Source organism: Hydra vulgaris, chromosome 02, assembly GCF_038396675.1.
Source record: "Hydra vulgaris chromosome 02, alternate assembly HydraT2T_AEP".
Classification (NCBI taxonomy): Eukaryota; Metazoa; Cnidaria; class Hydrozoa; order Anthoathecata; family Hydridae; genus Hydra; species Hydra vulgaris.
Window position 1 is genome coordinate 57,363,458 of NC_088921.1, and position 27,992 is coordinate 57,391,449.

The following is a 27,992-nucleotide window of genomic DNA, read 5'->3' on the forward strand; positions in this document are numbered from 1 at the left end:
GCTTCATCATCCTCATCCCAGCCTATATCATCATCTAACATCAGTCAGCATCAAACTCCAACGATTCGCCAACTTCAAAATTTAACAATACAAGTGATTCCTACTCAAACGTATCAAATGTTGCAACATTTCACAGAATGACTTAAAGGTAATTTGAAAAATGATTTACAGCGCCACCATATTGTCACGCAAAAAAAACCCAAGAGTCAGCATTCCGAGAGTTGAAGGCCAGTGTCTAGGTACATCTGAGGTGCTCGGGAAACTAAAGCAAGACGATGAGGCCAAAAAGTCAAAGCAATTAAAGAAACGTAAAATTCACTTCTAATGAAACTCAGCAAGTGCAACGTTCAAAAAAACCGAGACAAGACAAAGACATCAAGAGGTGCAAAAAGTGTCGCAGAGTTTGGAAAGAAGCATTGCTAACTTGCAAAACGAAATGTGGTACCAATGTGAAGCTTTTAGTTGCAAGTCTTGGGTTTGTCGATCGTGTTTACCCCTAAAAATACGAAATCGATGATGAGTTTTTTTCATGAAAAAATACCGCGAACCTGCTTCTGCCGATGAAACAACTCTTTTTTTGAATTGATAGTTTTTTTCGTATATTTGATTAAAATAGTTTTTTTGTAAACTTAACTTCTAATAAGATTAGTTTTCATTTTATTTTTAATTAATTTTGCTTGATTTTCTTAATATCTTAAAAAATTGTTATTAAAAATTAACTAGTTTACTTTTCCCCAATTGTAAGGGGAAAAGTAAACGTTTTTTTTCTTCATAAAAATCGATTTTTTCAAAGATTTTCAAAATATTTTTTCTTAATTTTTATATAATGTAATATATAATGTAAAAATTCTCTTTAAATCAAAAACAAAAAAAATTAACATAAAATATTGTTTCTAAAAAAAAAAAAAATTGAATTTGAAGCTAAACCGTTTACTTTTACCTCAGTTTACTCGATTAAGATACAAATAAGTAAAAGAAGAAAAGCTACAAGATAAAATTTTTAAAATATAAAGAATCATGTGTACAATAATCTCTATAAATTTCTTAATAAATACCACGTCTAAAATGACAATAGTTAAAAAATATCTGACTATCATTTATTGACACGTGGCCCACATTAAATTTTCTTGTCTTGACTATAATTAAAGTGAAAACAAAAGAATACGGTAAATTAATTAAAGACAAAAATATTTAATAAAAAATGCATCGTTTTGATTTGTTTATCTTGTTTTGTCCACAAAAAAAGGAATATAAAATTTCAGGTGATTCAAATCTAAATTTTGTTAATAATATAACAAAAAACTATTCAAAAGTTAACACGTTTAACTGTTTTACTATCTCAGTTTTTTTTTAAGAGTCTCTCTCAAACTCTAACAACCATTTCTTTACGTCATTTTTAAATCCACCAGCATATTTTCCAACATCACCATTTGATTTTATAACACGATGGCAAGGAATAATAATGCTTATTGGATTATTTGACATAGCAGAACCAACTGCTCGAACTGCTCCTACAAATATGTATGCCAAATAAAAAAAAGTTTATTTAAAAACAAAAAAATTAATTAGAAAAATGCCATGAACTTATACCTTGATTTCCAATTAACTCCGCAAGTTTTTTATAACTTACAGTTTCACCGGCTTGAATTTCTGAAGCTAAATGTAACAAAGCTTTTTTTCTGAAATCGCCTGTCAAAGAAAAAATTGATTATAAAAAGTTGAAAATTTAAGCTTTGACCACAATTAAAAAACACTAGTGTTTTTTCAAATGTGGTCGTTAAAAAAAAACATCAAAGAAACTTCAAATAAACGACAATAAAACGTTTAAAACAATGAAAAATTATCATATATCACTTTTTAAAACTGCACTACATATAATTGGTATGCAAAGTCTTGAAGTAGCTTTCGGATGTTCAAAATAAACAGTAAACCAATTCAAAACCTCTTTAACAAGTGCTGATACATCCATGATGCATCCATGAAGTAGAGAAACCTTTACGCTAAAGAAAAAAAAGAGCTCTAACTTCATTATAAATAAAATTACTGAAAATACTTTTATTTGATTAATAAATATTTATTTACACTGCTAAACTTTTTTTTTAATGTTTGATGGACAACGCACAATGTTACTCGGCAGATATAAATCGCTATCATTATTCCATCACACAACACGTATCTTTGTACTAAAAGTTTTTTGATCACGCATTTTTGATATGGTGGTATTAGCATTGATATTAAATGGAGATCTGCCAGAATTTCTGCTCGTAGATAGGGTTAATTTTTTAGTTATTGCATAAAAGGAATCTGATAGAATTTTTTGAAGAATGAATATTTTGAGTTTATTTACATTTGCTGTCAATTAGCTTTTTAATTTTACGTGAGTTAATTTAAGTTTAATTGTATTAACTTTAAATAGTTTTTAGTGTTTATGTAGTAGCTAGAGTTTCTTTTTAACGCAAGGATAAAAGATTAAAAGCTAAAAGATCTAAGTACTTGCAACCGCTGACTAATAAATATTGTATTGGGAAAAGAAAAAAAAAGAAGTATTGGGAAAGGTATTGCAATTTAGTGTGAGTGGTTACTAACTAATGATTTGGTCTGAGTGGTTACCAATTATTGATAAAGTTTTGCACTCTTTTTGGTTGACTTTCATACAATTGCACACTGCCCAATTAAGACACAATTCTGATTTATTACGCACAAGAAATTTAATGTTTTAAAAAAAAAAATCAAGTTTAGGAGAGATAGTCAAATCGCGTACGTACTCACTGTCTTTAACACCCCCCCCCCCCCCTTGTACGCGCTCGTACGAATTTGGGAACCCCCCCATACCTGCGTACGTACTTTATGGATGGTTCCTAATATATCATGATTTATGTTAATATATCATGGCATACTTTTCAAGATTTCGTTGATATTAAAATAAAAACTAATACTAACAACATTGATCATTTAAAAGGACTTTAAATAGTTTAAACTGATAAAGACTAGGTAGCGATTTTGCTTCTGTTAAAAACAATTAATTGTGTTCAAAAATATCGAAGACATTTGAAAATGATTGTTTCAGTTTATAGGTAGTTTCTGAAAGTAGTGCGTCAATGATTAATTTGGTTGTTTTTTCTTTTTATAAATCATTTTTCTAAAAATTTGTACTGCTTGAAAAATATTCGTTGCAAATATAATTGTTTGCCAAACGATTTTCTAATTTTTAAGGTCAACTTTATTCATTGAAAATACAATATTTTATTGTTAAATTCAGGGGAGCATGTAGCATTTTTTTGTGTTTGAGATAGAAGCTAGCCACCAGATGCTAACTTCTGGACATAAAGCAAACACTAAAAACTTACAGTATTGGACAAAACATTTGCAACCAATATCGAACAATGCTAAAGAGTGTTCCTAATTTTACATGTCTTCAAAACGAAACGAACTATACTACCACAGCAAACAGTTCAGGAGTCTGGAGTCATAGCATGCCATGACATGAGCAATCAGCTGTCAGGTGACAGCACACAGTCAGAATTTCGTTGACAAGTGCCATTTTGCAGCGGACAAAACAAGTGCAACTTGTTTGGTTTGTTTCATTTTCTTAAGTCTGGTCCGTGTCAACGTCACGGAAGTTTTTTATTAATTAAAGGAAGTATACAGAAGTTTCCAGAAGCAAGCAGAAGCTTCCAGAAGAAGCATCTGGAAGCATCCAGAAATATCCAGAAACATTCAGACGCATCCAGAAGCTTCCAGAAGCATTGAAAAGAAGCATCTAGAATCTTCCAGAACAGGTTCACACAGGTTCATTTTACTATATAAGACACACGTAAATCGACATGTAATTCAGTCAGTATATGGAAGTCAATCAGTCAGTATTATCAAGACAGTCGAAGTGAGTTTTATCAAAGTGTTTTATCGAAGAACATCAATACAAGAAGTGAAATACAACAAGTGCTTCATTACATCAATACAGTCCACATCCAACCAAGACGTTGTGTTCCACAGAGCATTATTGTATCATCCAAAGGTAAATGTGACATGGTAAGCCTTGAGAAGCGTGATTATTTATTTTTATTATTTTTATGACTTCAAGTGCAAAAATGGCTCCCGACAGTCTTGGATTGGAACTAAGAAATAAAATTATTGGCGATTACGTAAGTGGAATGTCACAAAAAAGTATTTGTAATAAATATCGCGTGAAAAAAAAGGACCGTACCAAGACTATGTTCCAAATATCGTTCTACGAGGAAATTGGCAGCAGATAACAAAGGTGAAAGACCGCGTTCCACCACTTCTAGAGAGGATTCTATGATCGTCAGATCCGTCAAGAAGGATCCCTGGATATCATCAGTTGAGATACAAAAGCAATTAGAGCTGCCTGTATCGGACCGAACAATCAGACGACTTGCTGTTGAAGCCGGATTGTTTTCTCGATGCCCTGCAAAGAAACTGCTGATTTCACTAAAAAACCAGAAGAATCGTGTGATCTTAGTGTTGATGGTTATCTTCCTCTGATTCATAAAGACTCCAATAGTCACATGCTTGGCCTGGGCATTTACATTCGTAAGAATTCACCTGTTTGTCGTGAAACTAGGTTTGAATCCACAGACTATTCTTTCATGTGCTTTCGTTTAGCACCACTTCACTCTATTGCCTTTCTCTTTGTTCTATATCGCTCTCCTTCATCTCAAGACTGCACTCTTTTTGATGTTATTTCTGATCATATTGACCAAGCCCTCTCTCTTTATCCATCAGCTAATATAGTTGTTGTCGGTGACTTTAATGCTCACCACTCTGAATGGCTTGGCTCTAGTGTCAGTGACTCTGCAGGCATTAAAGCCCACAACTTTTGCCTTTCTCAATCCCTAACTCAAATAGTCAACTTTCCAACTCGCTTTCCTGACAACCCTAATCATTTACCTTCTCTACTTGACTTATGTCTTGTTTCTGATCCTAGTCAGTGCTCAGTTTCTCCACATTCACCCTAAGGTGCTTCTGATCACAGTTTGATCTCTTTAAAACTAATATCTCATTCTTCTTCATCACCTGAATCCCCCTATTATCGAACCTCTTACAACTACAGTAAAGCTGACTGGGATTCTTTCCGTGATTTTCTTCGTGATGGCCCTTGGGTAGAAATCTTTCTACTTCCTGTCGACAAATGTGCTTCTTACATAACTTCGTGGATTCAGGCTGGCATGGAATCTTTTATTCCCTCTCGACAATTCCAGGTCAAGCCTCACTCTCCTCCATGGTTTTCCTCACACTGTGCTGCTGCGATTGCCAATCGAAACCGTTACTTCCATATTTATCAGCAAAACAATTCTCCAGAAAACAGACGTCTGTTTATTACTGCTAGAAACAACTGTAAAATGGTTTTGTCTAACACCAAAACCCGCTATTCTCAGGTCATGAAATCTCGTATCTCATCTCAAAAATTAGGCTCTCGTGACTTCTGGAGAATCTTTAATAATATCAATAATAAGGGCAAATCTATAATTCCACCTCTCTTGTATGGTTCAGACTTTGTCACCTCACCTAAAGACAAAGCCGAACTGTTTGCTAAAAACTTTTCATCAATATCATCTCTTGATTCCACTAATTGCGTTCTACCTGATATTGCCAACAAACAGGTTGATCCATTGCTTGACATTCATATCACTCCAGCATCTGTATCTAAAGTGATCTCCTGCCTAGACTCTTCTACAGCTTGTGGCCCAGACAACATACCTGTTATTGTCTTGCAGAAGTGTTCTCCGGAGCTGTCGTCTATACTCTCAAAACTATTCAACAAGTGCTTATCAGAGTCTTGTTTTCCAGCCTGCTGGAAAGCCGCATCTATTATCCCTATCTTCAAAAATTCTGGGGAGCGATCTGATTCGTCTAACTACCGTCCCATAAGTCTTCTTCCTATCATAAGCAAGGTTTTTGAATCTTTAATTAACAAACACCTAATTTCTCATCTCGAATCTAATAACTTGCTTTCTGACCATCAATATGGATTTCGATCTTCTCGTTCTACAGCTGATTTGCTAACAGTAATAATCTACAGGTTTTATCGTGCATTAGATGAAGGTGGAGAGGTTAAGGCCATCGCTCTTGACATTTCAAAAGCGTTTGATAAAGTTTGGCATGCTGGTCTTCTCCATAAGCTTTCTTCTTATGGTGTATCCGGCAACATCTTTAAGATCATTGAATCCTTCCTTTCCAATCGTAGCATAAAAGTTGTCCTCGATGGACATCACTCTTCTTCTTATTCTGTAACTTCAGGGGTTCCTCAAGGTTCTATCCTTGGCCCTATACTCTTTTTAATTTATATTAACGATCTTCCAGATATTCTCACATCTAAGGTGGCATTGTTTGCTGATGATACTACCATTTATTCTTGTCGTGATAAGAAACCAACACCCTCTGATTGCCTGGAGGGGGCATTTGAGCTTGAAAAGGATCTCACTTCTGCTACAGCATGGGGCTCACAGTGGCTGGTGAACTTTAATTCTGATAAAACTCAATTTTTTTCAGCCAATCGTTATCGCAATAATTTAGATCTTCCTATATTTATGAACGGTGATGTACTCGATGAGTCACCTACTCTTCATCTTCTAGGATTAACTCTTACTTCCAATCTTTCTTGGAAACCATATATCAAATCGGTTGCAAAATTAGCATCTGCTAAGGTTGCATCTCTTTATCGAGCTCGCCACTTTCTTACTCTGGATTCTATTCTCTATCTCTATAAATCTCAAATCCGGCCTTGTATGGAATACTGTTGCCATATCTGGGGCGGATCTTCTAATGATGTCCTTTCTCTTTTAGACAAGGTGCAAAAACGCATTGTAAACATAGTTGGACCTGCTCTTGCAGCCAACCTCCAACCATTATCACATCGTCGTAATGTTGCTTCTCTTTCTCTTTTCTACAAATACTATAATGGGCACTGCTCTAAAGAGCTAGCGTCTCTTGTGCCATCTACTAAAATTCATTCTCGTGTTACTCGTCATTCAATTAAGTGTCATCCTTTTTCTGTGACTGTTCCTAAGTGCTCCAAAAACGCTTATTCGTCTAGTTTTTTTCCTCGAACATCAGTTCTTAGGAATTCGCTTCCTTCATCTTGCTTTCCTGATTCATATAATTTGCAATCTTTTAAATCGTCTGTCAATCGTTATCTTGCTCTACGACCTTCATCTTTTCTCTTACAGTAACTTCCAACTTTAATTAGTGGCTGCTTGCAGCCTTATTGGAAGCGAAGATGTTTTTTTTAAAAAAAAAAAAAAAAAAAAAAAAAGAAAAGACTCCTGTTTGCTACATCTCATATTGACTGGAATGTGCAGAAATGGCGAACTGTCCTGTTCAGTGATGAATCGAAGTTCAACATCATTGGGAGCGATGGCATTTGCCGTGTACGTCGACCGGCCGGAAAAGACCTCAATTTACGTTACTGCCATAAGACAATGAAGCATGGTGGAGGGAATGTAATGGTCTGGGGGTGTTTTTCTGCTAACGTTCTAGGTCCAATACATCGAAACGATGGAATAGTGGACCGTTTCATGTATAAAAATATCCTGAAAGATGTTATTTTACCTCATGCTGAATGGAAATATGCCAATAAAATGGGTATTTCAGCAAGACAACGATCCGAAGCACACTGCAAAAGTAGTCAAGCAATGGTTTCAAGACAACCACCTATCGGTGATGGATTGGCCGCTTTAATCTCCAGATCTCAACCCTATCGAGAACCTGTGGGAGATCGTCAACCGCAGAATTAATCGTGAAGGTGTTTGTAATAAGGATCAACTGTTTGAAAAAATCCAAAAGGCCTGGGCAGCGATTCCACAAAGTTTCATTGATTACCTGATCGAATCTATGCCTCGAAAATGCAAGGCTGTGATCGACAACAAAGGATTCGCCACGAAATATTGATAGTGAAATACAGGTTGGTCAACATTTTGTCGAGTTGCACTTGTTTTGTCCAGAAGGAAATCAATTTTTTTTAATACTTTTGATTAATTTATTAATTATCGTGTACAAATAATGAACTTTGTGATGAATAAAACTTGAAGAACTTTGTCTCTAAACAGTTTCATAGTTATTTCTCTAAATTGAAAAAATGCATCACTTTTATATAAAGAAACTAAATTAGCATTATTTGGTTGCACTCGTTTTGTCCGATACTGTATATGTTTATACTTATGCCAAATAAAAATACTTTGAAAAAACGTTGATTAGAGCCTTGGAACAAAAAAGCCCCTAAAACCCCTCCTCTTTTTTTTCCCTAAGCGTAAGAACGAGCTAGTAAAATATATTTTTTACTATTCTCAACTTAATACACCTTTCCAACTTAAACTTTTATCATACTGTGCGGCGAGAGCTCTAATTGTGGTGGTATAAATCTGACTATTCGATAAAAAGCTTTTTAAATATTTGTAAAAACTTAGTATTAATCTATATAGTCAGGGTCATTTCACAACCGCCCAAGTCATTTTTCATGTTATAAGAAATAAATTTTAAAAAATTGCTATTTTTTCTCTTACATCACAGTAATAAAAAACAAAAATAAGTTGGTTTAAGATAATATCTTAAACCAATTAGGAAAAAGTTTATTTTTTTTTGTGATGTCAGAGAAAAATAAGCAAATTTTTTTCTTCTGTTTTTTATTTATTTCTCATAACATGAAAAAATGACTTAGGCGATTGTGAAATGATCGTGACGTTACTATTAAATCCAACCCAATGGAAAGAGATAACTGTGCAGTCATTCAAATAGGCATTATAAACTTTTTAAGTGGAAAAAACAAGAATGTAATGTACATGAAGGTTTGAAAAAGAACTTGTTATCCTCCTTTATTGTTTCCTAAGTTCTTTAAGAAACTGGATGGAATTAAAAGAGGGGGTTGGAAATTTAGTTGAGATCTGATAAACAGGGTTTTTAATCTAATAAAAAAAGGGAAGTGGGGGGGGGGGAGGTAGAGGGGGAGGAGGAGGAGGAGGGAGGGAACGAGAGAGTATTTTTTCTTCTAAAAACTTCCAATCTGACGCCATGTTACAACATAAGTATATTTTTAAAAAAATTTCAATTTATCAATCCAAACCATGGCTGTCTATACCAACAAGCCTCGTAAACGTGCAAATCGGAGCCTGGGGCTGGGGGCCAATAAAAACAACAACTAAGAAAAAGTTATGTGTAGCATGAACATTTGCTTGTAAAAAAGCGTTTTTATTTAGTGTGAGTGAACTACAACTAATCTATTTATTTTACTTAATAATTAAAACCTATTTATTCATAACAAGCTTACTACTAAGATAAAAAAAACATTCTTTAGCTATAAAACTTTACCTACAAAAACAAAACTTTTCTCAGCTAAAAGATGCAAAATCTTTTACAAAATCACACAATCAGGCGTCAAAAAAAATATTATATAGTATATTTAAAAAATTTTTGTTTTTGTTTTGTTAATTCACCTCCCCAAGGCCCAGAAGGCCACTACAGACAAGGAGGCTACTTAATTAAGTTTATAACTCTCTCTCAACTTTATAACTCCGAAACACGAAACTTGACGAACAAGGTCGCTGCGCAGAAAAACAAGTTGAGCGCGGTACTACCAGGAACGTGGCGGGATTGAACTCGGAACCTCTCGCTTTTGAAGCGAGAGCTCTACCACGCTCGCTTTTGAAGTGAGCGCTCTACCACTACACCACTACCGCATTAATAAAATGTTTAAGTTTAAATTAATAAAAAGTTCAAATTAATAAAATGTTTAAGTTTCGAAAAAACCATAAATTGAATATATTTAGTAACAACAAAATTTGTAACAAAGTTTTCAAAACATTTCATATATTTTAGATACAGATTAAAATACTAAATTTTTTACCAAAATCACTAAACAAACAGAAAATATAAGTAACAATAGAGTTATCATAAGTAAAAAACACACGCACAATAGATTTACTTTGAAAGCTTTAAGATCTTTTGTTGTGACTCTTTAGATGACCTTGGTGCATATAAATTAACATAGTTTTAAAAAAAAATGTTTGAAAGTGAAATAGCATGTTTCTTTTCTGTATTAAAGTTAAAAGACTCTGATATTAACATTAAAATATTGCAAGGTGACTTTATTTACAGACATTATTAACAATTTCATGAAATAAAATATAAGAAAATATGGTCCACTGACAAACATTGTCATTTGGTATTTTCAAACCTCCACGATTAATTTTAGCAGTATAATTGTCGAATTCTTCATAATAAAATTTAGCTTATTCTTGCTCTTTAACTTCATTTCACTTAGTCTTGCAACAATGGCAGCACAAATGACTTGCTAGTCGTTTGTGCTGCCATTGTTGCAAGACTAGGTAAAAATGATAGTCTAGCATCTTCTGAAGTTGATATAACTGCTCTATATAGATCTCAATATCAAATATCAGCATACACTCCTTTTGTATTGACAATTTCCCAAAACTTCACAAGTATTTCAATAAAAGTTATGGTGTCATCTGCTTCTTTTATATTTATGTTAGATTTTAAAGCAGTTACAGTTTCATCACAAAAGACTTGTAGGCAAGCACACACCTTTTGTCTTTCAATAGGTTTTGGTGCAACAGCCACACACTTGTAAGTTTAGACAATTTTACAATATTATTTTCTTTGAGTCTGAACAAACTTAAGATATTAGACCAACATGCATATTTAGTTTCCCCATTATATTCATAACGTAACTTTTGGCTTTTTTCTGTGACCCAGTTGTTACAAACAGATTTAAGTAGACGCATAAAGTCATATAACAAAAACATATTGTCCTTGGTCAACCATAGATCAACACATTCAAACAATTTAAATAGTGCTTGATTTACACGATTATTATCACATATTATAGCAACCAGTATCCCTCCAGCACTCTTTATTCCCTCTAAAACAAATTGAGTTTCTTCAAACAGAAATTTAAAACCAAGCTCACAAATGGGGAAATTTCTGCAAAGATATTGCAGTCCTCCATAAAGTGAAACTAGTATAAAACTTAAAACAGTAGTTGCTAAAGAGTCTGGTTTATTTGCTGCTTTTCCAAAGAATGAGCCAGCATGGCAAGTAAGAGATGATTTGATGTATACTTTGTTAATCAATAGTAAACACTTTTTCTGCATTTCATTTTCAAGTTTTGAAAAAACTTGAAAATGAATAGTTTAAAAACTCTGTATCATCCATTGCAGAATCCAGTTTTGAAGTTAGCTTTGTTAGAAGAGAAATACTTGGAAGTTCATAATCTTCCCTTAATCTTCCATATAATGATCTTAAAATTGCAAAGTATTCAAACGCTTGTACAATAGTTTCTGTGGTGTATTTTTTTTCCAACTGTAATAGAACTCATATAATGGATGTGCTGCAAAAGATTTACTATTTTATTGGATTTTGTTAAGTTTTTAAAAAACTAATAGCTTCTTGTAAATTTGAGCAAGAATTGATTATAAAAATCCTGTTTTCAGATAGAGATTCAATTTTATGTTTAATCCCACAAAAGTATCCCTCAAAAGTAAGATTATTCTTGATCTTAAGCATAAATTTGACAATTAAAGAGTTTTCTTTTAAGTCTGTTGACTGAATGATCAGCAACTGTTCACCAGCTAAATACCAGTTTACATTAATTGACCCAAAATCAATTTCTTTATTTTGTAACTTCTGATGTAATGAGCTAAAGGATGTAATTTTATCAGCAACTAAAAATATATCAAATTTTTTGGGCATGTTCCAGACAGATGAAGATGCTTAAAAAGTTGTTCTTAATGGCGGTGAAAGAGTAGGTATTAAACTAGGTTTTAATACATGTAAAAAGTGATGGAGGATCACAAGGCCATTTATGGCCAAATTTAGTTACTGCTGGATATCTAGATGGAAAGTGTCTTTCGCAAACAACTGTATCTGGACTGTCAGGTATATTGTCTCATGGTATAGCATTAACCCAACAAGTTTATTATTCTTTTTCATGAGGAAGCCAAAAAACTTTTTCTTTATTTTCTTTATTGTAATTATCATTACAGTTTGTCACGCAATATTTTTTAGATATTTTTTGTATCTATAAACTAGATAGTTGTACTTTAATTAAAAATTAGTAAAGACATTGCTTTGCTATTATTAAACAAAATAACTTTAAAATATTGTTGGCCCCAGGACTCTATATTCCTGTTTACGAGGCCTGTTAGTACAGATGGCTATGATCCAAACTAATTTTTTTACAAAACACACACAAAACTATTTAATTCTAGTGTGGCTTGCGGTCAAACACGTATTTTCTACCAGCTGTTTTACCATAATTTCAATAGGATTGAATATGCTGATATGAATTTTATACCTTGGTGAGAAATTAATCAAAAGCTGATTTTTGACAAATCGAGATTTATTAGGCCGGGTGAATAAAAAAAGACAAATACTTTAATTAAAGTTAAGCAATTTACTCCAAAATTGCTATGTAATTGTTCAGCTTTAAGTGAATAAAAAGTTTTTATTCCTTTAAAGTTGACCAATAACTCCAAAAACACTGAGTAAAAGCAATTACTTTTTTTTATTTACCTAGCCTAATAGGTTAACATTTTTTAAAGCCTGTTTACACTGAAAGTTTTTGTTTTTATCGGTAACTGAAATAATTATTTTCAAATTTTCACTGATTTTTTTTTTAGTTTTGAGGAAGGAAGGGGGTCTTAATAAGCTTAAGTTGGATGGGAAATTTCCCCCACCCATTTTAATAAATACCCCCCCCCCCAAAAAAAAAGTATTAAGGACTCGAGAGTATATGCCATACATGTTCAGCGACAAGATCGGATTTTTGCATTTTCTTTTTCCATAATTAACCACAGTTTATGGTATGTGTCATTAATACATCATGATTGCCTGCATTCACCTTTTATTGTACAAAATGGACTTTCTTCACTTATGCAGCGATATGCCAATTTTTGAAGCCAAATTGTGTTATTCAAAACTGAAAGCTTTTGAATTTTTATAATCATTTAGGTCATTGCTACCTATTTCAAATGGGTTAAACATCAGATAGTTAATATATGGAAACAAAACCATTGGCCAATATTTAAAATTATATCTTCTTTAGGCGATCAACTATCTGTTAAGATAAACGGATCACTCAATTTAATATCGTTAATTAAAATTTGTTTTTGATATTCGTCTTTGAGTTCATCAACTTCTTCAGAAGCAGTTGGTAAAGGCACAATAAAAATTTCTATAAAATACATCAACAACCAAATATAGATACATACAGAAAATACACGAGCAACCAATTCCTTCTTTGTTCCAGAAGCATGCAAATTTCTTAATCTAGAATATTGCTTCAATTTATTATTTATATATAAACCCATTGGGTCTATAATCTTAGAATAAATAATATTAAAAAAAAAATCTTAAAAGTCAGTTTGATGTTTACTGAGAAAATCGTTTGAATGTAAGTTTATTTTGATTTTACGCACACAATTTGATTCCAGATATCAAAATTTTTACGTGTTATTTTCTGATCAAATAAGGTGTATTAGTATTTATCAAAAAATTTTTAATTTCATAGAATAGTCACTATGTGTTTAAAAATTATGACCATATAAACTTTAAACCCTCCTCAGTTTGAGGGAGTAACAAATTTAATGAGGTCATAATTTTTAAATGTTTCAAAAATATTCTTTGAAATTTATCAATATAGAAAATACGAAAAATACTTAGTATGATTTATTTGTCCGTTGTTAAAGTAAAATAACACTGTTATTTTAGCAATCATTTTTTAAAAACTATACTTAAACAATTGTTAATAAAAGCAACATTCCACTCAACATCCTTACAACTCTATATTATTCTGGTTATCAAACATTTAGCAACGTTAGGAGCATCAATTTGATAAATAAAACCTTACGCAAAATTCTTGCTATTGGATAATGGGTGTTTGGCTATTGGTTTGAAAATAATTTTAATAGCGTGATCATAAAATGTATTGTAAAAAACTTCTTACACAACGAAAACAGAGAATGGTTTTTAACACTTTATAAGGAAACTGTTGCTGATCTTTGGAGAAAATGTGCAACAAAAATGAGAACACACTTTCCGATTCTGAATTATAAGTTGGCATTGAAACTTTTTAACTTTATGATATGCAGGATGTTTTTGCACTATACATAACATTTTCCATAAGATATTTTTAACATCTGGTAGAATTGTGAATAAAGCAGAACTCCTATTGGCTGAAAAATAGGATCATTAAATACCGGATCAAGGCGGTCTTGGAGTGTTATTTGTAAATTAAATTGAAAATAGCGTTGAGAATTTTATTAGCAACTTTTTGAAGAGCATTATCCAAGTTACCTTTGAAGAATGTTATGTAGTTACCTTGTCTAGTTTATCTTTCTACAAATAAATCAACGTCTACATGTTTTAATTTGGAAAACATACTAGAGGTATTAAGAAATACCTCTGTTCATGACTAAAGAGCATTCATGGTAACAGTTTTTCCAGTTTCTTTGACATTTTCAAAGTAAATGGGTATATTATTATTAGTGAAGATAGAATCAAAATGGTATTTTTTAAAATATTACTTAATTGTTGGATAATAAGAATATTTTACTTTGCTGTGTTGAATAGAAATATACTAGCGTGACGCATTTTTTTTCACGCCTTTAAGCTTAAATTTGATTTTTTTCATCGAAACATATTGGTCAGCTATTTGCTGGTTGTAAAAACTGATTAAAACTCCCAAATTATGGTTGTTTGTGTTAAAACTAGCTACTTGATGTTCTGTCCAACATTTCACTGATGGGCGACTGTACCTTTCACATTTCACACCAACAAAGTCATAACAACAATCACTATCTTAGCATTGCTTTTTCAAAGAGATAAACACATCTGTACAGGTTTTTTTTGCAAATTGCATTAATTGCAGATTCATTAAATAAGCATCGTTTATTTAATGAGTCTGCAATTCCCAGCTCTAGATAATGAATGGGACACTAAACTTAGGAATAATGATCCCCAGCTCAATTACCCTGTGTAGAGCATGATTAACAGTAGCAACATCAGAGCAATGATCTATTTCAGGGACTGCACTATTAATTAAAAGTACTATTTTTACAGATGATTCTAATGCTGCCTTCTGCATTTGTATTTTCAAGTTCTTCATCAGAAAGTGCCAAAAATTACAGACCCTTCCTAATTGACCATTTCATCATTCACTGTACTATTGTTAGAATTCGCGCATGCATATGGGAGATATTGGGGTTTATGTGTTTTTTGAACAAAAACGGAACTTTTGGAACATTCCATTTTACTTCACAATGAAAATTTACTTTACAAAGAAAATAGTTGTATGTAAAAAAAAAAATTATTTAAAAAATTCCAGCCACAATTGGTTTACTATTTTCAGCCAGATTTTTTTTAATAGTTGCCATTTTTCAGGATCTATAGACTGTTTATTGAAAAAAGGCTTTGGGGTAAGTTGGCAAAATTTTCACGAGGCTAGTTGGCTCATAGCATTTACAAGGAAAAAATTTTTTTTTTATAAAATTAATTTTTTTTTTTTTAAATATTTAATATTAAAAAAATTTATTTTTAACAAAAAAATTCAAAAAAATTTTTTTAGGTTTTTTTTAAAGAGATAAAAAGGGGGCTACTGTTTTTGCTTGTTATACAAATTGATATTTGGTACCAGCTAAAAGTAATATTAAATTTTTGGATTAAAATTGTTGCCAAAATGAATAGTAAAAAAACATTTTTTGGGGCCCCAGAAGTGCCCCAAGAAAATTTTTTCAATAATTAATGCAAGATAAAAAGTTCAGCTAAATTCATATTTTTTAAAGGAATCCCTTTAATTTGAACAAGTTTTGTTCAAATTAAAGAGAATGATAAAAAAAAATGTTTAGGCAGAATTTTTTTAAGTAAAACAAAATAATAAAGGTATACCAAGAAAAATAAACTTTGTTGTTTTACTCGAAGCTTGCCATCTCCATGTTAGCCAGTTCCTTAAAGTCTTTAAAATATGCGCCTCAATCTACAGACTTTATAATTTATTCAAGCGCGTTTAATTCCAAAGAGTTTTAGTAAATGAAGTCATTGAAGATATTTTTTTCCTGAATCAACCTTATTTGTTTCTGTTTTATTTTTTTAAATAAACATTTATTATCAATTGTATGACTTTCCTATAAATCTTTTAGAAAGCTAAACAAAAGAATGTTTTTTCATAGAGCGCAAGAATCTAAAAAATTAAGATTTTCAAGTTAAGATGTAATAAATATAAACATTCTTTTAAATATAATAATTATTCAAAAAAGACTTTGATCACCTTTATTATATATTCTGAATCTTTTTTTTTTTTTTTGTAAACAATGTGAACTTTTTTTATAGTTTATCACTTTTTTAAGCTGTTTATCACTATGACATTTTTGTTCTCCTATCGAAATGACATTTTACAAATTCCTAAACTTTTAATTAATAAAGAATTTTGGTAAATGTCATCATTTATTAGAGATATTTGCAGAATTCTTAATTTTTTAGAAAATATTTATAGATTTTACACTTAACAAATTTACAGACAGCTTTTTATTAATAACCAATAACAACGTTTAAAACCAATAACAACGTTTTATGACAATAATTGAAGACAGATAGCAATTAAAATTGTCAATGTGTTGCAGCGCATGCTCAAAAAATAATTTATATTTTATATTTCCCAATTTGTCATATTTGGCAAGTATTTTACATTAAAACCTGTCTCTTAAAAATACTAATAAAAAAACTACCAAAATTAACAATAAAAAGTTTTTCATTAAAGGATTTCAATTTTAAAATTGACTCGATAATGCCACACTTTTTTGCAATATTGACCAATAATTGTTCAATTTTAAAAAATAAAATAAAATGAGCAATACATGCTTTACAAATTAAATTTCATTAAATATATTCTCGCATGATTAAATAAATATTTCAAGAATATTTGTACCCGATGAAAAGTTTGGCAAACAAATACTGTTAATTAAACTTTCATAAGGTTAACTCTTTTACTACCAGCCATTTTAACAAAAATCTTTTCGCTGCGAGCACACATTTTTTGAAATAAAATTTGGATGGCACAACTAATTAAAATTTGAATGGTAAATCTCTTTAAAAGCATAACAAACTTTATATCAGTAGAAAGATAAACAAATGAACTTTTTAATTAAATAAGTTTTTTAACACGCATCATTGAACAATAAGAAATGCAAAGTGCTTAAAACCATTGTTTTTATAAATAGTAACTAAAGCATTAAGTCTAAAACAAAACTAATTTAATGTATAAAAATGTTTTTCTTCAAAAGACATTTGTAATTGCTTAGCTAAATACTTATACACTTCTAATTAAAAAAAATCAAAAGCCACTGTCAGCGGCTTGCAGCAGAGTTAAATAGTACAAAATAAATTTTTTAACAGAATCTTAACAAGGATAATAATCATTTAACAACAATAAATAACACACAAAAATAATTTATAGCAATAGACGAGCATGAAGTATTTGAAATATTTTATTCATACTTTTAATGTGGAACTTTGCGAAATTTAGAAAATAAAATAACTAAAGAAATTCTACAGTAATTTATGGTGAAAAAAAACTTTTATATAATAATAAGTAACTAAACAAATCCTTTAGTAATCTATAACTATAAAAAAAAACTCTATAAACTTTAAAAAAAAAAAAAAAAAAAAAAGAAGGAATTTTTAGATTTCTTATAGAAATTGTACAATGACTTCATTTACTAAAACTCTTTGGAATTAAACGCGCTTGAATAAATTATAAAGTCTGTAGAATTGCGGCATATATTTTAAAGACTTTGAGGAACTAACTAACATGGAGACGACGAGCTTCAGGTAAAACAACAAAGCTTATTTTTCTTGGTATACATTATTATTTTGTTTTACTTAAAAAAATTCTGCCCAAATATTTTTTTTATCACTCTCTTTAATATGAATACAGTTTTCTCTTGGCACATTAGGATCCCTTTAAGACTTTAATATTTACAAAAAACTTTGTTGTCAGGGCTACAGACCTCCAAGAGTAAAAGCAAAGGCAAATAATTCCTGTCTCCCTACTCTTCCATGCTTAATACAAAGAAGAGGGGGGGGGGGGCAGAGGAATAAAAGGGGGATGGGAATTTTAGTCCAGATCTATTGTGATCAAATGCACTTTTTTTAACAGCTGTTTTATCATAATTTTAATAGGATTTAGAATGCTTATATAAGTTTTATACTATGGCAAGAAATAAACAAAATCTAGTTTTAGACAAATCGAAATGATATTTTTTTAAGGTCAACGATTTTTAAAGCTTGATTACACTGAAAGTTTTTATTCTTATCAGTAACTGTAAAATATATAAATTTTCTGTTTTTATTTTGGTTGTGAGATGTTGTTTTTTTGATGATAACAAGTAAAGTTGATTGAATTAACTATTAATATTAAAATTAATACTTAATTCAATTAAAAGATTAATAAACGAGGTCTTAAGCTTAGTGTGGAAAGAAAAATTTTCCGAAAATTAATAAACATCCCCTTCTGTGTATTAAGCACCTAAGAGTTCATAGTCATGTTGTTATGCCAATTTATTGTTATGTATTACGACTAACGATTTTCCTGATTAATAAAACTGCAGTTTATTCGCTTGATGTTTAAGTTAAGAAAAAAATGTTTATTTACCTTTATGTACTATTTTTATGAGAAACAATTCCTTTATACCCATTGTTTTTGCAGAACTGCTGCTGTTATTCATAACACTGTAATATGGTATACTGCCAAAGTGTAATGGTTCTGTGATTGTTTTAAACTTTGCATCTTTTCTTAACGTACCATTACTGCGCCAGCTTTATCGTTTAAATAAGCAGCGCCAAGATCAACCTTTAAAAATAAAAATCTAACAATGACTTCTGAGATGCTACTAAACATTTTTATAAAACTATGATTATTTAATGGCATAATGATTGTAACAAAGTTTACCATAAGCATGGGCGTAAGGTGGTTCATTAAAAACTGCTAACTTGTGTTACATTAAAAAAAATTAATTAAATTTCAGTTTAAATCTGTTCCGTTAAAACTTATAAACTGTACTTTTTCCTTAACAGTCATTAATTTATTTTAGCAGCCATTAAACTCCATTAACTTGCATAAATTAAAAAATACTGCAAAATAGATACAAATATTTTTGAAAGCAAACAAATGAATATTGAAAATTAAAACACATAGACAAGGTTGCAAAACATATTTGTATATTCTTGAAAGTAAACAAAATAATACTGAAACACATAAATATAGTTGTCTATTGTAAAAAAATGAAAATTATCACTTCTCCTTTTACATTCACAGGATCGTTTAATTTCCAATTTTTCATTTTAATATTCTCAAAGGTGTCATTGCAAAACACCAATTGTCTTATTGTATAAGTGCTAAAGTTTTCCCTACTACAAGTTACAATATTGGCAAAATATGGATCTGGAAATTTTAGCCAAGATGGGAAAAACCTTTGAATTGTCTTTCCACCAAGTTAAAATGTTTGTGTTGCTTCTGGTGACACGCTTTATGAAAAAAAAAAAAACAACTAACATTTCTTCTTCAATTAAAGACATATCACCGATTCTAATGTCTTTGACATGTGACATGCAACACAAAAATCAATTGGTCTATGAAAATCTTTTGCGCATGCTTCTGAAACAACTTTTCCAGGGTTGGGATTGTATACATTATTATTATTGTATAACATTTAAAAAAATTAATCTAAACAAGTATTATTCCTTTCATCATAACTCAAATTACATGCTTTGAAAGCGTCACCATTTTTATCATGTTGCTAACAGCATAAATAATCATTAATTTTAGTTTTGCTTACAAGCCAACAACTGACTCAATCATTTTGTCTATTCCATTAGCAATATGTTGGGCAGCATGGCATCCTAAACACTCTTCACAGCAAATAACAAACTTTCTTAAAGTGTAATCATTAGCAATATGCTTAAATTTTGAGAATGAATCTACAGCTCTAGAAGTCCAGCAGTCAGTGATGAATCCTATACAATTTACATCTTTTGGCTTACTTGTCCACTTTTCATCTAACTGCCTACATATTCCAATATATCATGGGTAACTTGCACTTAGCAAGTTACCCATGATATATTGGAGCAAAACTATAAATCATTAAAACTTTACTAAAAGGTAGAGATTCATGAAACAAGAACTTTGTGATAATAAGATAGATAACCAGCTGTTTTTTTTTTTTTGAACTGACTTTTGTATTTGAAAGTAAAGAAACTATATTATTTTGTGACTTAGATACTGTTTTGTCTTTTGTTTTTCAATATTTTTTGAGTTGGGACTACTTAAGCAAACTGAAACTTCTTAAATAATTCTTTTTTTGCTGATGAGTAATAAATAACTTTTCAATTGAGCTGTTTAATTAAAATGGTACCCATAAAAAAATATTTGTTAGAGCCTATCTTATGTCTCTGTAGAATTATTCTCCTCTCCCTTATTTCAATCAACTGAATTTCCTCATTCTTTTTCAACTAATAGTTTATACAAAAATGAATGAGTTATTTTTTAGTGGTATCTCATATTAGTTGTTGAACTCTTAGCATGTTTGAAAATTTTTCAGCACTTTTTGCTAATTGTATTGACAACTACTCCAACATCTTTATAAACTGGTTCTTTTTCAAAATAATCCCAAATAACAGAACTAGTTTTTGGCATTATACATACAAAAAAGTAACTAATACAAAAAAAAAAGTCATATAATACTTATGTGACACTTTTTTACAAAAAAAATGTAATATATACTTATAATACAGATATGTTCTATTTGTTATAATACAAAAAGGATATTTAGAAAATGAAATAAATTTAAATAACTCAACTTATTGAAGTTTATCAGCAAGAAACATTTTTTTTTTTTAAATAAAACTTATTTGAATTTAAATTATATTTTTTAACCTGTTATAAGTTAGTCAAATGAACAAAAATGTTTTAAATTTTTGTTTAAAGCAACAAAAATTTTCGTTCAAAAATGCTTTAAAATAATATTGTTTTTAATAAATGTAAAACAAAAGACTTTAAATTAAAGAAACCATTGTATGAAACAGACCCTAGACCAATTAATTTCTTTTTTAAACAATTAAAAACATTTTTGTTGTAAATGCAAAGCATTTTAGTGAAGTTAAAAAGAGTTGAGCAGAGTGAGATAAAAGTACAAAAGGACAGATGTCCAGTGGAAAACAAAGAGCCTCAAAGTAGAAAATTACTAAAAAATGATAAGTATAATGTTGTAAAGATAAACAATAACAATAAACAATAGTCGAGATACATAAGAGTCATTTACTGTTGTTTTACTAAATTGTTGTTAGTGTCAAGCGTAAGTGTGATGTGTAGACAGTATCAGTGACGGAGCAAAACTATTCGTTTTATAAGTTGTTATCCTGTGGTCTGTATTATTAGGGTGGTAAACATACATTATCGATTTAAGTGTGTCATTGACGTCTCAAGTACAGTATGGATTCGTGCCCAATGATACAGTATGAACACAAGAAGACCTCCAACTTTCGCCCGAGACAGGTATCCCAAAAGAAGTTCCACTCTGGGTATACACCAGGGTATCTCGTCAAGGTATCTCATTGTGTTATCCCAAAAGGACTATTCTCAGAGTACCCTGTCAGGACGATTGCCACAGACTTCTGAATTGACACTGGGACCAGGGGACACTTAATGGGGCTAAGTACAGCTTGCATACAATTGTAAGTCACTTTGTTGACATGAGTGTCGATAAGTGCAGTGTTTTGTTGCAGTATCACGAGTGTCAGTAAGATTTATGAACTGTTTTGAGTCTTATAGATGTGTATGCAATGTAGACAGTCAATGCAGTGTATTTGTGTGTGTCTACTGTAATAGAATGTCTTGATGGTATGAGCTGTTCATATGAAATTGGTTGAAAGTCATTAAAACTGGTGTAACATATTTTATATAACATGTATTTTACAATAACAAACTGTTGCAACTTAATAATCTACAAAATTTAAATAGAATTACACCAACATAGTAACAATTACTTGTGTATTTATTTAACAAACTAATAATCTGTATATATATTTTACAACTAATAATCTAAGATTATATGGAATTATGTATAAGTTATAAGAGTAACTGTGAAAATGTCATGTGACTGTTAACAGGAATGTTAACAGGAGTATCTGAAGTGGAGTGGAATTATTGGTTTTCTAAAACAGTTAGCAGGTAGCTTCTAGTCAGTTGAACAGACTGTATGTATAGCATGGCTGACTTTGTGTCGTATACAGTGAATATTTATTAATAAAAATATGTTATAAAGAATAATTATAGAAGAAAATAAAAATAAATTAAAAAAAGAGAAAAATAAAGTGTTAATTCAGAATGTGAGGTGTATGTGCATAAGCATGTGTTTGTTGATGTTGTAGGTTATCTTCTTTGTAGGTTTTGTTAGGTAAATAAGTTTACCTAGCATCCATGTGGTAGTCAGGAATATAGTCGTTGCTCCGCAGTCCACGTGGAAAATAAATTTTTGTTGTAAATGCAAAGCATTTTAGTGAAGCTGCACCGAGCAGTGAACGCCTTAGGGATGAAAAGTAAGTTAAAAAGAGTTGAGCAGAGTGAGATAAAAGGACAGATGTCCAGTGGAAAACAAAGAGCTCATTGCTCAAATCATCTCTAGTTCGATTAAATAAAACTTATTCCATTTGACTTGTCATTCAGCAAAGTCTTATCCTTTTACTGTATCTGTTCCTGCATGCTCTAAAAACATTTTTCGCCTAGTTTTTTCCCCTGCACTTTAACTATTTGGAACTCTCATGTTCATGTTCCATCTTCATGTTTTCCTGACTCATACAACTTACAACATTTTAAGTCATTTGTGAACTGTTTCCTTGCTCTTTAACTCTTTCTCTTCCTTTCTTTATTTTCTAATAACTCCCGACTTACTTGTGGTTGCTTGCAGCCTTGTTGGAAGTGAATCAGAATATTAATAATAAGAAAAAAACTGTGAAAAAAAAAAAAGTTACATAACAACAATTTGTTATTCAGCGTTAAAATAAGGTTCTGTTTTGTATTTAATTGATTAATCTTTAAGTTAGAGAAGAGAATAACATTAAAAAAATCAGATTTGCTTACCGATTTATAGTAAAATATACCTATAGAAAAACAAAAATTGCTGGCAAATTTAATGCTTTGATGATTTGCCACTGTAATCAACTCAACACTGTAATCTCAAAAGGTCATATACAACCAAATATTTTAAAATTTCATGAACTTTGAGGTGTGATGGAATAGTGTCACAAAATTTTAATTGTTGCAAACTTTTGTCGCAAATTTGATTGTCAAAAATGTGAAAAAGGAATAGTGTCGCAAGTTGTCACATTATTAATTGTCGAATAACAGAAAAAGGAATTATGTCGTAAATAAATTTAATGAATAGTGTTGAAAATAGAAAAAGGAATGTCGCAAAGGAGTTTAATGAATATTGTTAAAAACAAAAAAATGGAATAGTGTTGCAAATGAATTTCGAGAATAGTGCCAAAAACAAAAAAATGGCATAGTGTCGCAAATGAATATAAGGATTTGCGTCAAAAACAAAAAAATGAAATAGTGTCGCAAATGCATTTAAGGATTAGTGTCAAAAACAAAAAAACGAAATAGTGTCGCTAATGAATTTAAGGAATAGTGTCGAAAACAAAAAAATGGATTAGTGTTGCAAATGAATTTCAGGTATTATCCTTTATCTTCAAATAATTTGACAATTTTTTTGTTTTACCATTTGTTACATCGGACTATATATCTATTAACCTTGAGAGTCCGACTTAAAGGGATTCTAATGCACTTTTATTTTGCATTTTTGTTAAGCTGCTAATTTCTGAAATTTGAATTTACAGTTTTTCTATTTTGGATTTTGTAAAATTTTACGATATGAAGAAAGTGAAATACAGATACATTTTGTGCAGCAACGAAAGTAATGTTCAATATCATAAACTTTTACTCCAGATTTGTATAAGAGTATAATCATAACAATAGTTTTGCTACCAGCAATGGGTTTATTAAAGCAAAAATATTAGGATGCGAAGACTAGCGTCACTTTTTACCCAGTGACTATGATGAATTAAAGATGACCTTTTTGTATCAGAATTTTGGGTAAACAATGTAAAAACTGCAAAAAGTGAATTACCTAGATTCTAAGTGCATCAAGGGCAAGTCTGGATCCATGAAATCTTAAAAATCTAAAAATCGCTCCCTCACCTTTCTACATGGTCTGGATCCGCCCTTAAAGAGCGTTCAATTTAAAAGAAATGTTTTTTTTTAGCACTTTTGGTTTTCTTTTTAAGGTAAAATAAAGTTTCATATTTCCATGAACAAGTTCATGGAAATGTGAAACTTTATTTTACCTTAAAAAGAACCACATATTTTTCTTTTGGTAATTCATGTGCATGACATTTTAGTAGCAAAGGGGAGGCAAAGGACCAACAAAACATACCAAAGACTACCAAAAAAATTAATACTTAAAACTACTCTATTTAAACAAACAAAAAAAAATCATCAAAAAATTAAGGGGGGATAGCCCCTTGGCCCATGTTGGAATGGCCCATTTGCTCAAGTCTTTTAAAAAAAGCAGGGTTAAGAAAAACATTATTGAGGAAAATTCATCGATGATAAGTTGGTCTTGGAAATTTTAAAAGTTAATTCAAACTAAAAAATGTCATCATTTATGCCTATACCTCATATAAAATAAGAATTTGTATTTTTCAAAAAGCCAAAACCCCTGTAATTATAATTATCTGTTATCTTCTCAATGAATAAATAATTGCTTTTTAAATTAATTGTATAAACATTATAATATTTATCTAATCAGTAAAAATATAGAAATTAAAAAACTGTTTCAAAAACAACAATGTTTTACATTTAAATAGTTTTAATTATATATTTACATGTTTTACATTTAAATAGTTTTAAACTTGAGACCCTATTTTTTGCTAATTCTCTCTGATTACAATTCCGTTTTTACTATTTGCAACACTATTCTGTTTTTACTGTTTGCGACATTATTCAAATTTTATTATTTGCGACACTATTCTGTTTTTACTATTTGTGACAATATTCCGGTTTTACTACTTGCGACATTATTCCGTTTTTACAATTTGCAACACTATTGCGTTTTTATGTTTTCAATACTATTCTGATTTTACTATTTTTAACGCTATTCTTTTTATTATTTGCAACACTATTCCTTTTTTTTGTTTTCGACACTATTCATTAAATTAATTTGCAACACAATTCCTTTTTATGTTTTCAACACTATTCAGACTCTACTATTTGCGACACTATTCCTTTTTTTTGTTTTCGACACTATTCATTAAATTCTTTTGCGACACTTCCTTTTTTTAGCGACATTAGGCCTTTTTAAACTGTTTTGGAATTCATTTTTCAACATTATTCCTGTCACCCAACTTTGATTGTTTTCATCAACTACAAGTGAAAATACTTTTTATCCACACAAAATTTAAAAATCATAATTTTAAATATATTAATGCAGCATCGTCCAATAAAAATATTTATACTGTAGTGGAATGTCACTAATGTTTAATTAATAAAGCAAGGGCAACAACTCCTTTTATTTGAAACATACAAATCAGGGATGCGGAGTCCCAAAAGGACTCCGGCTTTACATCTCTACTTTTTCTAAGTCAGTATTGTCCGGAAGCATTAAACATGTTTGTTGAATTATGATCTGCTATAAGAAAAAAATTCATGAGATTTAATGACTTGAAACTTATTGTTTTTAAGCCTGGAGTCCCGGAGTCCTAGTTGCCATTATACCTACGGACTCCGTGTTCAAAAAATGATTGTTCTTCCAACCTAAAAGTCCTTATTTTTTTTCTATCAGTAGTCCATAAACTTATTTATATTTTTAGAGCTCCTGGATACCAAAAACTAGAATGAAGTAATCTTTTTTTGACTTTTAAATCCGGAGTCCTTTTTGGGACTCCCTGATACAAATAAACAAAATACTCAGGAATTCTAAGCAATATAAACAAAGCTTGCTACACTTGTAGTATGAGTACTTGCTTATCACAAGAATTTAAGTAGGACATGATAAGTTGTTTACTTGACTTGTGAAATATTTTTTATAAATAGATTTTGATCGGTTTATGCTATTCAGTTTAAATTAGAATGAGGGTTTCTGTTTGGCATAGACAACAAAGGAAAAGTTTTGAATTCATTATTGTAAATTTAAGAACAAAATGAATGAAATAACAATATCACAGCGTGAATAGAAATGCAATAAGAATAGAAAATTAAAAAAAGAAAATCTTTAGTAGCATTAATTCTTTAAACTTTATGAAGACATCAAAATCTATCATTTTAGAGCAACACTCATTAAACTCATTAAACTTATAGTAAATATTATTATTTTTATTTTTTATTTTTTAGAAAAAAATATTTAGACCAAATTTTTTATTTTATAATTATCTAATAGTTCCTCTTTTTTTTCTTTTGTAAACTTCTACTACGAAAAAAACCTGACATTAAATATGAATTACACTTTATAACAAAAAAACAAAAAAAAAACAGGAATATTATAACAGTTAAATGTTATAATATTTAACTGTTAACTTAACTATTAACTGTTAAAAGTGTAATGTTATTGAGTTAATAGTTTAAAACTATAAAGAAAAAGAAAAATTTTTTATAGTTAAAAAAAATTTAATAAGAGATTATTAAAGATAAGGAGGCACCCATCAAGTACATACACATTAAAATTCAGTGATTTAGGATCTCCCCCCTTGTCTGTTCCCTAACCTAAAAATTAAAAAAAAAAAAAACTTTCAGTTATTTCAACATTTTTCTGTTACATAACATAATATTGATTTTTTAAAGTTGTGAATTCATTGCTTATGTAAACAAAAAAAATCAAGTTTTAAAAGAGATAGAAAATAAGAGATTGCAATGAGTCAAATCAAGTGCATACTTGCTTTCTCAAACACCTTGTACGCCAGGGGGTATTCTAGACCCTTTTGACAGCATTGAATATATTTTGGCAACATTTGAGAGCTGCCCAAAATCAGAAATTGAGACACTCTTTACAGCTTATATTGTTTTTAAGCGAAAAAATGCCAATATTCAGCAATGTTTCCGGCAAATTTCCTTAAGGCAAGCAGCAGCACAAGGAAGGGGGGGGGGGTATACAGCTGCCCAAATTATTTTCCTTGAATAGCCCCTATAGGCATTTGTATGTTTTGGGGTAACCTCTCCTCATACCTATGTACATACTTTATTGAAGATCACCAAGATGAATGAGAAACTGTAGTGAAAAAAAAATTGCAATCAAATGCAAACAACAAATATTAAGCGATCAAACAATTATTATGATGTTGTGTCTAACAATGTGCTGCTAGATACTACTTCATTGCAATTATAAAAAAGTGACATGTATAAAAGATAAAAAAAAATAAAGATAAAGATTCAGTAGTAAAACGCTTTTAACAGCAGAACTCCTTCATATGCCCTAACCCTAACACTCAGTCAATTTATAAAAAAAAAAGTGTATCACTCTTTCTAATGATGCCGCTAGTCATACTCTTAGGACTTTATTCACCATGATACCATGGAGAATAAGCCCTAAGAATAGGAAGAAAAAAATACTGGATATTATTTTTTGATAATAAATAATAAATATGTAATAAAGAAAATAATTAAAAAAATTTTTACCTAAGATCAGGTGGTAATGCAACAGTTGTTTGTATGACTGAATGTAATCCGCTTTCACAACAAGTAATTTCTATGTGTCCAATAGGCGTGTTTATTTTCCACAAATTCAGTGTTGCACATTTAAATGTTTTGAATTTCATGGGCATTTTGTAATCAGGTTATTTTTTCATGAGAACATTTTCCTCTTTTTTTTAATTCCTATTTTAGTAAACTGTGAAAGATCAAATTATACAAACACTAATTTACT

General features: G+C 30.4%; 1 protein-coding gene across 1 annotated transcript; it reads right to left on the reverse strand.

Moving 5' to 3' along the window:
* Positions 1 to 983: 983 nt before the first annotated feature.
* LOC100199101 (methylated-DNA--protein-cysteine methyltransferase) lies at positions 984 to 27,977 on the reverse strand. The gene is made up of 4 exons (XM_065791471.1): positions 27,746 to 27,977; positions 1,855 to 2,000; positions 1,591 to 1,689; positions 984 to 1,511 (listed from the first exon to the last, which is right to left on the reverse strand). Exons 1-4 carry the CDS (start codon positions 27,889 to 27,891, stop codon positions 1,351 to 1,353), a joined length of 552 nt encoding a protein of 183 aa, XP_065647543.1. The 5' UTR covers positions 27,892 to 27,977; the 3' UTR covers positions 984 to 1,350.
* Between the last annotated feature and the right edge of the window lie 15 nt (positions 27,978 to 27,992).

What these genes read in the sequence shown, in the direction of transcription:
- LOC100199101 (XM_065791471.1), bottom strand. Translation starts at nt 27,891, where the DNA reads ATGCCCATGAAATTCAAAACATTTAAATGTGCAACACTGAATTTGTGG. An exon ending in GCATTACCACCTGATCTTAG is followed by an intron (nt 2,001 to 27,745) that starts GTAAAAATTTTT and finishes TTTTTTCTTTAG; the next exon opens with CGTAAAGGTTTCTCTACTTC. An exon ending in ATGTAGTGCAGTTTTAAAAA is followed by an intron (nt 1,690 to 1,854) that starts GTGATATATGAT and finishes TTTCTTTGACAG; the next exon opens with GCGATTTCAGAAAAAAAGCT.